Source organism: Fulmarus glacialis, unplaced genomic scaffold (assembly GCF_000690835.1).
Source record: "Fulmarus glacialis isolate BGI_N327 unplaced genomic scaffold, ASM69083v1 scaffold38090, whole genome shotgun sequence".
NCBI classification, from domain to species: Eukaryota; Metazoa; Chordata; class Aves; order Procellariiformes; family Procellariidae; genus Fulmarus; species Fulmarus glacialis.
Genome location: NW_009190501.1, coordinates 85,559 through 96,179, shown reverse-complemented (window position 1 = coordinate 96,179; position 10,621 = coordinate 85,559). Strand labels below are relative to the sequence as shown.

The following is a 10,621-nucleotide window of genomic DNA, read 5'->3' as shown; positions in this document are numbered from 1 at the left end:
TGGCTGAGGGAATAGAGGATGCTCAGCACTTATCTTCTAAACAGAGGACTGTTGCTTGCTATCACTCATGCTACAGGGATCTCTACAACTCTTCCTGAAATGTGGCTCTTGTATTGTGCGCAACATTTACACCCAAATGGTTATTCAAACAGGGGATGTGTGTATATTGGAAGTCTGCATGTATTATAAAGATCTCATATTGAGAGCATGTGGGCGTGTGTTTATCACATACGTACCTTGTGTATGTGAGGTCAGATATGTATATATTATATAGTGTAACTATATATATGATATACTTTTTATTTACATTTGGTTACAATTTAAACACTTGTCGTAAATATTTCAGACACTGGAATAATTCAGGTCTATTCCCCTGTTGCCATAGTGTGCTCTGTGCTGGCCAGTGAGAGATTAAAATTTATTTCCATTGTTTAACGGAAAATAATGAAGTGCATCTGAGTAGGTTCAGCTATGTCATGCGGGAAATGTTCACTTTGGATAGGAGTCTCACTCACTCCACCCAAATGTGCAATGATGAAATCAGTTGGCACACAAAAGCAACACATTTTGTGACAAGAATGCTTGAGAAGTATAAGAGTACAGTATGACAAGAGCCTTTTGGAATGAATTAAACGTGTCTCAAGAAAGAAAGTATTCTTTAAGCTATCCTAATCCTGTAGGAGGGCAAGGTTTTCCTGCTACATGCTGAATGTAGTTTTATCAACAATTAGAGCTTGACATTCTCTTACCTAGACTATGACAGCTGTATCTGTGAAAATTCATGAACACATCCAGGGTCAGATTCTCAAGAGCTGTGAATTACTGTAGCTGTGTGGCAGCTGAATGGAGTTAAGCTGATTTACACCAACTGATGGTCGAAACCTGAAAGTTTCAGTAAGACGCATCTTCTCTCAGTAGTTAAAACACAGTTTGTTCATTTTTTCCTAAAAGTTTGTGGTTTAAAGGCACATATATTTCTGGATTTATAGGACTTACAGCTTTGGATATTGTGTAAAGGGAAAACTAAGTGGGATTAATTAACATACACAGTTACTTCCTCTAAGAATTCATATGCTATTGGAGCCCAGCAACATCAGTCATGGAGGCTAAGGTTTAAAAACTGCTGCTTGATTCGGGGTCCTCAGGCTCAGATGATTTTCAAGAGGCACTAAGCACGCATAGGTCAAAAACCAGACATGATATTAGGTACTGTTTTCACATAGTAGGAGTTTCCATTTTGCTCAGTCAATGGAGACCTGTATTTTTGGAGCAGATGCAGATACATTTGCAAGTGTGCGCAGTACAGCAGATGGCTCTGAATCTGCATGTATGTATCAGAGGGCAAATTGCTGTGGTGCTCTGCAGCTTGCCCTCCTGGTTGGTGTATATAGACCTCTTTGCCATCAGCTATGCTACAGTGCATCATAGGAAACTAAATTTAGGGCCATCTGCAGTAGCTGGTTCATTATACAGTAAGGACTTTATACGGCCCTTAGGATGCTATGTTAAATGGAATTAATGCATAGAATGAAGGCTGAAAATATTTTCTCCCCTTCTTGTTAGGGAGTAAACCCTCCAGGACATGATGCCATTTTGAAAACAGAACAGGGTTTTAACTAAACTGAATAATTAATACTTAACGAGTTGAATTTCAAAGTAAATTGTTTACCTGCCTTCTTTTTCTTCCCTTTCTAAATATCTAGGTTGTGCTATCAACAACAGTGAATGTTGATGGGCACGTACTGGCAGTGTCTGACAACATGTTTGTTCACAACAATTCCAAGCATGGACGGAGAGCAAGGAGACTTGACCCCTCAGAAGGTAGGATATTTGTATGAAGAACAGTATGCAAACGAATGCAAAAGCATATTACCCGTTATTCAATTTCTATTTGTTTTCAGGAGGGAAGGAGAGCTAAGGGGGAACTGCAGAACCTCAGGGGGTTTAGAGAAGGAAGAGTCAGGAAAAGAGTGTCTACTGCATGCAAAATATGATCCTCTTTACATCTAAGAGACTGTCTCCCTCTCTCCTTCCAATTTATTAATTAGTTTGTACTGCAAAGATGAAAAACATAGAAACACTAAGTATTAGCTAAATTTCAGACTTCTCGTTCAGCTGGGATAGATTTGATTTCAGGCAAATTAGGCAACATGACATCTTAGTTAAACAGAACTGTTACAGCACAAGATGTGTATGAAAAAGTGTCACTAGTTCCCTTAAACAAGCTATGTGCAAAGCATAACAATGCACAGAAGGAAACTGACACTAATTGATTTTAGTTTGTTTGGCTAAGCAAGACTCATGGCTGTCTACAGGATGGGTTTTGGACTATATTAAAGCAATTACAAATACTTGCATCTGTTAAGCTTCAAAATGCTGGCCCCTCCTCTCCCTCTTCCCATACATTCATTACCAATGCATTCCACCTCTCTCATGCAGATAGTACTCAAAATTACTAGAAAATGCTATCTGTGTCTACTTTTCCCTCCCCTGCAGCTAATGAAAGTGAGAAGAGCTAGTGATGTTAGTAGAAAAGACAAGCATGGCTATTATTTCATTATAATGTTTTGCTGCCCCACTTCTTAACTGTGCCCTATATCAACCTAAAAGAAGAATTAATGAACTGGAAGAAAATGATTGAATCAGTAAAGAATTCAGAGTGGTGTTAATTCTCCCCCAGCGGGCAGTGAAATGGTAGAAGGAAAATCCCAGGATTCCTAGCCTAGGAAGCCATCCAGTTTTTCCTTGACTGATTGGATGTGATTGACTGGCTGTTCAAAGGAGTCTCATGTTTTTGGAGCACTGCCAAAGTTCCCCTCCACCTCTGACCCTGTCAACATTGGGAATGGAGTGATGGATTGACTTTGGTTATGGCCTGGAAACCATATTGGGTTCCTGATGGGATGTATAGTCCAGAGGCCTTGAACATATGGAAGAGAGGAGAAAAAAAATCTACTCTATAAAATCAAGAAAATTATTAGAAATTGTCTCCTGGTAGGAATTGGAGGAAACATTTGATATTCCTGTATCTTTTTTACCCATTGATAAACTCAATAAATCTTAATCTACCTCTTTTTGCACAGGGTTTAGCTTTTGTGTGATCATATGCTAATGAGTGGGGGTTTTTTTAAACAGCCTCTGCACAATCATTTAAGCGTTTCATTTTTACACCCACTACAGTTGGCCTATTAGGCTTTAATGACACGATGTTAAGTGCCAGTAATGAATAGGCAAGTAATTAACACTAGCAAGGCAGAAAACATGCTTTTATTTATTTATTTATTTATTTATTTATTTACTGGGCTTCGTGGAATGGTAAAGCAGCCTTCATGGGTGAATGGCTGGAGGGGACTTGTTCTAGGCATTTGTCAGCACTAGGGAATTCATGCCAGCCGTGAAGCTGCAGCAGTGCAGGAGCTCCCAGGAGTGGACAGGTGAAGCTGCTCTAAGCTACAGTTTGCATCAATATGACTTAGGACTGCTTAATGTGCGCAGAAGTTGCTTGCACCCATCTGCTGCAAGGGTTTGCAGCAAACCCAGTATTGCAAACAGTCTCAAAGCTGTGTGAGGAAAAAAAAAACCCATAACCTGGTGCTCTGATGTCCTTTTTGTCTTGTTTAGCCACACCGTGCATCAAAGCAATCAGCCCAAGTGAAGGTTGGACTACAGGGGGAGCAATGGTGATCATTATTGGAGACAACTTCTTTGATGGGCTGCAAGTTGTATTTGGAACCATGCTTGTATGGAGTGAGGTAGGTGGAGGTGCCTCCCTATTGCTAAACTGAAGGAACCCTCTTTTTCTGAAGAAAGTGGAGGGGGAACAGTGTTAATTCCAATTCCAATAACGGTACAAAAATGGTGGCATGTAAGGCGGGCCTTTCCATGAAGGAAATTAATGGAACATGTTTTCTCTGTGGAACTCCTCGTTATGTGATGTTATTGAGGCCAACTGCTCAGTAATATCCAGAATGGAATTGAACAATTCTAGGTGTCTGAAGACAGGTAAAGGTAAAGAAATAAAGAAGAGGTTAGAGTTTGGGAAGGAGAAAGAATTCCCTCTGGGTCCAGAACTAAGCCAGCAATTAACCAATGGGCATAAGCAGTACAATTTTCCTGATGACAATTTATCCTAAAATGTGTCTTCCTCTCCTGGAGGCAAGCAACTAGACCAGATATATCACTTGCCTGATCTATAGTGTCTCCTATATAGGAATAAGCAATGCATTTACTTATAAAGCATGTTTGGAGTGTGAAAAGTGAAAGCGGGGGGAATAACACAGACATGTCATAATCGTGCCTCTCCTTTTGTTATTTCCTAGCTTATCACGCCTCATGCCATTCGAGTTCAGACACCTCCACGTCACATTCCCGGAGTGGTTGAAGTGACATTATCATACAAATCCAAACAGTTTTGCAAAGGTGCACCAGGCAGGTTTATTTACACAGGTAGGTGATTGCGATTTACGCCAGAGGAGCTCGAGATCAGAGCCTCTTTGTTTTGGTAATCAGTATTGACAACTCTCTGCTTACTTGCTTTATTTATTTATTTAGCCTTTTGCTGTTTGAAGGCCACTCTGCTAGTTGTGACATTTGGACATGTAAGGAGATAGCTTCATTGTTGTGCAGAGGTGTTAAGGCACTATTACTACACATGTTAATATTTTTTCCAGATTAGAGCTCATGCTGTTATTATATGGGTCTGCCTATAGATATATTGAGTGTACGAGAATATGATAGCATTGTTCTACATACTGGAAGATGTTTTATTTATAACAGTATTTATTCTACATTTCCCTCTCGCTGGGGGTAACCTTTCATTTTCAAGATAATCCCAGAGGACAAGGAGAGCATCTTGTATCGAGAGAAGCCAATGAGCTGAGCAGAAAATAAATCTGGGGTTTTTTAATTCTTAAATGGATTATCAACGTATTTAGTGCCCTATATTCACCTCTGCTAGCAGGATAACATTAGCTATAGATCTGAAAGAAAAAATCAGATGGGACCAGGTGACCATCTCATTGAACTGTCAGCACCAGTAGTAACAATGATGGCATGCAATGTATACACTAAAGTTTCTGAAGCCTCTTAAGCATGGCTAGAGAATAATGGTGCGCCGAGTTCTAAAGGGTGGATTTATATTTAAGTTGAATGACTTGCTGCCACCAAATCATATCCAGATTTCTCAAAATGGAAGGATTTATTTAATTTTTTAAAGCCTCTTACTACCATCAATCCTTATTAAATAATCTTTGTGTATTATAATCGTCAATTTTTAACTCATGATTTAACTCAAAAATAATAATGAAGGTCCAAGAATTTTTTTATTAAAAATTTTAAGGTAAAAACCACCTGTTGAGTGAGTTAGTTAGGATTTTTCCAAGAGTGGAAAAATTTGAATGAAAATTCAAATTTAGAAAGAACCAATGATTTGTGAAGATCCTGTTACTGTCTTATGCCATTTTATATATACCCTTTTATTAGTACGTATGCTAAATTAGTGTTTAGTTATGTACGTGGAAAGGTACTTATTCTTACAACTGCCACACCTAGAAACCTGCAGCACGTACTAGGTACTTGAATGAAATACAAGCTTCGACTTCAATACAACTGACAAAGGATTCGTTTTGTTGTGATAGAGGTCTGATCCACAGTTAATTGAAGATACTGAAATGATATCCATTGACTGAAACTGATTTTGAATCAAGCTCAAAGAGATTAGGACTTTCTTCTGATTTTGCACCAAAATAACCCCAGTGCAGTGCAAAGTCGTTCTGGAATTATTCCTGGGCTTGTGAGATCAGGATCTGGCCAAAAGCTTTTGAAATACATTTTCTTCTAAGGCAGTGCATTGATTCACTGGTCTCTGGGAAAAGATGAATCTGATCTCTGAGCAGGTTAAACCTATCTCCTTTTCCCAAGAGATAACTGGCAAAGCCATCAAACAGGTTAAAGATTTAAATCTGCATGCAAATACAATCATGTTTCTAGAGATGGGACAGGTTAACTTACTGGAGTCTGGCACTCCTTAAGCAAAGGAACAGTGTCACTGATTCATGTGCAGTACAGGGCTTGTAGGGGCCTTCAGAGAAAGAGAGACTGTTAATTCTTCAGTTAATATTACAGATTTAAATGTAAAGTTCTTCTATGCCACTTGCTGCTTCTTGAGGCCTTGCTCTCACAGTGTCTTCAACACAAGCACTACTGAGGGCCACCATCTGTGTGCTCTTGGTACCTGTGCTGAAAGAGGTTTAGGAATGGAGTGATAGAGAGATGTAATAGCAATGTGCATTCCTCTATGAAGAAAAGTCTTCTTATTATTGTAAAGCTGTTTTAAGTGCAAGACTTACTTGTACCATCTAGGGGGGACTTGAGTCAGACTGCAGTGCAGTTCTTTGACATGTTAATTAGAGTGCTTCCACAAAAAAGGACATGAAGATGTATGTAAGAGCTAGCAGAAGAGAAGAAAGTTAAATATACTGTCCCTGTTTTACTGCTGTTATTGGCATAGGGATATCTGTTAGCATTCTCTGAGGAGTGAGTGGGTGCTTACTGCCATATGTTACAAAACAGCATTTCACAGAAGATGCCGAGCTGTTAGAGCGAGGGTAGAACAGACAACTTTTCAATCTGTCTGTTCAAGAACCTGCAGTTCTCCCACCATGGCAGGCAAAATGATAAACACAGCTATTAGGTAGAGGCTCACCTGTGTAATCAATTCCCCCAGGTTGTTGCCGCTAATAGCAGTAAAAACAACTTCTAAGCTATGAAAATAACATGGTGGCATTTTTTTTCTTTCTGCGGCTGTGCTATCAGAAAACTGCTTGTGTCCTGCTGTAAACAAATGCATTGATTTTTAACCTAGGCAAGCCATATTCAGGCAGTCAAGGTCCTTCTGCCTGTAAGTCTTCTTCAGAACGTCCACAACAACTTTTGAATCGTTTGACCAATTTCTGTCAAATTTTATCAGAAAGGTAGGAGCATCAAAAATGAACAGTTCCAGCACATTTTTGTGAAAATGGTAAGAGAGATCTGAATTAATCCTCCACTGAAAGAAAGGGTGAAGAGCTCAACCACGTTATTAGACAGCAGAGAAGCTACCAGACAACAGCCTCAGGAAACCAGGTTGTTTAAATGCCACTGCCCCACAGAATGCATGTGTGTATCCATAGCAGTCTGTAAAATATACTCAGTAGCAGCACAGAGGTGCAGCTATTTGTTGGGTAGAGTGTAACAGACAAATACCATATAAAATACTGAAGAGAAAAGTTCAGTAGATTTTATAATTATTGGTAAGGTAGTCCTGTGCATCATAACGAAAATCTGGGGGTTTTTTGTGATAATTGAAATTTATTATTTTCTTGATAGTTTTAGTACTTTTTATTGCAATATATTCCTCTGAGCTGTCACAAAGTTTGTAGATAATGTATCAGAGAATGCAGTAGGTTTGGAGACACAGTAAGACCGCTTCCCTCTTGAATTGTAGTTGCCTCTATAAATGAGAATTTCTCCTCTAAGTACCTTCCCTTTACATTCAGCTTGCACTTGGTAAAAACCTAAGAAACGCAGAGACATTAACATCAAGCCCAGGGGACTGAAAAGTGTGAAATGCTGCAAACTAAAAGCATGGGAAGATGTAGTTCTGTCAGAATTAGTAACAGCAGCAACAACTAGCAGCCCTGGTACTATCAGGGTCATGTTGTATTAAGTCCTTCATAATTATTAAGTGCTGAGATATAACCTCAGATGAAAAGCACGAAGGGTCAAGTCATATGAAAAATACTGAGTAGCTGGCTATAGGTACTTCACAGGTATAACAAGAATAATTATTGATATAAAACCAGACCTTAGAGGGTTCATGAGGGCCCCACTGCATCAGACATGGGCAACCAGTTACAGAAAGACACGTGCTTCCATTTTATACATGAGACATTGCCACAGAAGGACGAAGAATATAATCACTTGCCTGTGGTTATACAGGAAAGCTGAAGATAGACAGGGAAATAGATCTCTCAGGTTCTAGTCATATCCTTTAATCACCAGAACACCAATACTCTTCTAAAACATGAAAGCAGAAAAACTATCATCTTAGTTAGTGTTGTATCTGCCCATGCCCTCAATACTTAATATACAATCAGCTATTAAAGTTTAACCTGATTATACTTGAACTTTTTTCTTTTTTTTTAGAGAGTCACAATAAGACAGGTTGTTTGAAGAAGAAAATGATAAGCTGTTGAAAAGATGAATATAAAAATTAGATATAAATTTCAAGGGTAAATCTAAATGCCACAGTGGAGCTGTTATGGGAGCTCATATGCGTCCTGTAATGTGTATTTATAATAGGCTCCTTGCAAAGTGTGCTGTGCTAGCATTGCTGTAGTTATGGTTCTGTCAGCGTTTCCACTCTTAAGTGCTATCATTCAGGGTGCTACAACTCAGCCATCAAATTCCTCTCATCGCCGAAATGTGATGTGTGGACTTTCCCATAAGGTTCCCAGATGGAAAACTTTTGTAAGATTGAAGGCAACAGGATTCTATGGATATCCAACGGTATACTACAGAGAATAGCAAAAATCTAGAGAAATGGCTTGTTATATGCTAATGGCAGTTGCTGAACCAACTTACATACTTTAGTAGTTAAGTATATACTTAAAGTGAGAGATAAAAAGTCTATTTTTAAAACACTGCAACTAAACATTTAGTCCCCTTGTGTACCTTAATCTGGTGAGAATACAGGTTACACATACATCTCCATGTTCTGAATTACTTTTCTTTCATCAGCTGTTCTTAGAATAATAAGACATTTGTTTTCTGCTGCTAATCTAGCAGTAGCCTCATATTCTGCTTTTAATACTACACAAATTCAAATTCTCTGCCGCTGTTGGTAGTTCTATTATAGTTCCCTTGACTTTAATAACGCTTACATCAATTTACACCAGCTGAGGATATGTCTCATAGGCTTTCATATCTTAAGTTTGATCACAGCTCTGCATTTACTTTGTCATAGAGATGCTAACCTGGAAATGTGTATATCAGGGAGATTTTGGACATAATTTTCCTTGCTGAGCAGAAATCCTCCAGGGGTTAACTTGTCAGAGCAATGCAATATAAAATAATCTGTAGGATATGTTGGACTCCTGGATTGTACTGTATCAGTCTCTATGCCAGGTACCAAGGATAGGAGGGTACTGTTTTGCTAAAGCTTGTAAGTAGATTTGAGAAGGTCTTGTTATCTGCTTGTGGGAAACAACACTTACAAGGATGCAGTGAGCTCTACAAATGGGAAGAGCGAGTTCACTTGGCCAGAACACAACTGATGTGACAGAAAGCATTTGCAGAGAACAGCTCCTACCACTGATTTAGCCTATGAAAGACACATGCAATAGGAGGCAACGCTGTGTTGGGAGTAGGGTGTTTGGAACAGCTGTTATTGACACAGCAAATATAACACAGGACCACTGGTGGTACACTTCTAGCAGCATCCTTCCAACTCTAGACCACAATGTACCCATCAGAGTAGGCTGACCAGTATGTATGTTCCTCCCAAGCCCAGGATTAGAATGATTATAGCAAGTAAGCTTCTGTAGCCAGGAACACGGAAATGTTTTATTCTGTAGGGTGAATACCAAGCATCTCTTCACTGTTGGCTTGAGTGAAGGTAGTCAGTAGTGCAAAGTTAGAATTCAAGCCTTTAAGGCCACTCGTGCCTTTTTCTCTATGTTAACATCTTTAAGAAGGTTAGGCATCACACTGCAAATACTACACTCCCTCTGGCTCAGTTTTCTGGGTTCAGGATATTTCTAGAGGTATGCATGCTTTGTTTCTTCTCATTCATACTTTGCAAACAGAGGACTTGCTGCCCTTTGGTCTACTTCATGGAGTAAAGCAAAGATGAGCTGCAGAACTTTGCTAAGGTCCTTGAATGTGGCCCTTTTTTGGTTCGTGGAGAGGGAGAGTGCACATCCCCTAAGGCGTACACTGGCAATATCAGAATGAGCTGTCACTCATGGTAAATTGTGCAGATCTTCATAACATCATCTTCCTTCAACAGTCTTACATGCTTTGATGTGTGGTGAAATAATTAATACTTTAAATGTCAGCACTGTTATCATTCGGTATCTGAGTTAGTCCCCATTGAGATGAATGGCACTGAGCTGTTGTTTCAGGTTTTGCAAATGCAGGCAGATGTCATGGCATCAGTTGCTCAAGTGTGAGAATTTTTTTTTCTTCTATTCCAGTGAGTCATAATAGCTGGAGACTTGTATTTAAAATGAAAGCATGGATTTTGGAGGGTAAGAAAGAATATAAAAGAAGAAGCACTGCGCCATACTCTGTTTAAGCCTCATCATAAATAAAGTCAGGCAGGCTGTGGGGCATTTAGACCTCTCCCTACTGCTGACTGTAACAATTCTGTTTGTTGTTAAAACAGTATGCTAGAGTGACGTTTATAGACTGACAATTTAGTTTATTCACTAGATGGTTGCTCTTTTTTTGCATACATTATATCATGTCCTGCACAATTTTTTAAACTATGCTTTGGGAAATTCAAGAGACCCCTTGTGCCTGAAATACTGGATTTGAGAGTTGCCAAAGGGATTTTGCTGTACCCGAATCAGTTTTCTTG

General features: G+C 39.2%; 1 protein-coding gene across 1 annotated transcript in view; it reads left to right on the top strand.

Moving 5' to 3' along the window:
- The window catches only part of EBF2 (early B-cell factor 2), a 37,021-nt gene that overhangs the window by 9,007 nt on the left and 17,393 nt on the right, over nt 1-10,621 (top strand). Inside the window, exons 2-4 of the mRNA XM_009585653.1 lie at nt 1,704-1,821; nt 3,622-3,752; nt 4,320-4,446. Of these exons, the coding sequence (XP_009583948.1) occupies nt 1,704-1,821; nt 3,622-3,752; nt 4,320-4,446 (376 nt within the window). The remainder of the gene's footprint in view (nt 1-1,703; nt 1,822-3,621; nt 3,753-4,319; nt 4,447-10,621) is intronic.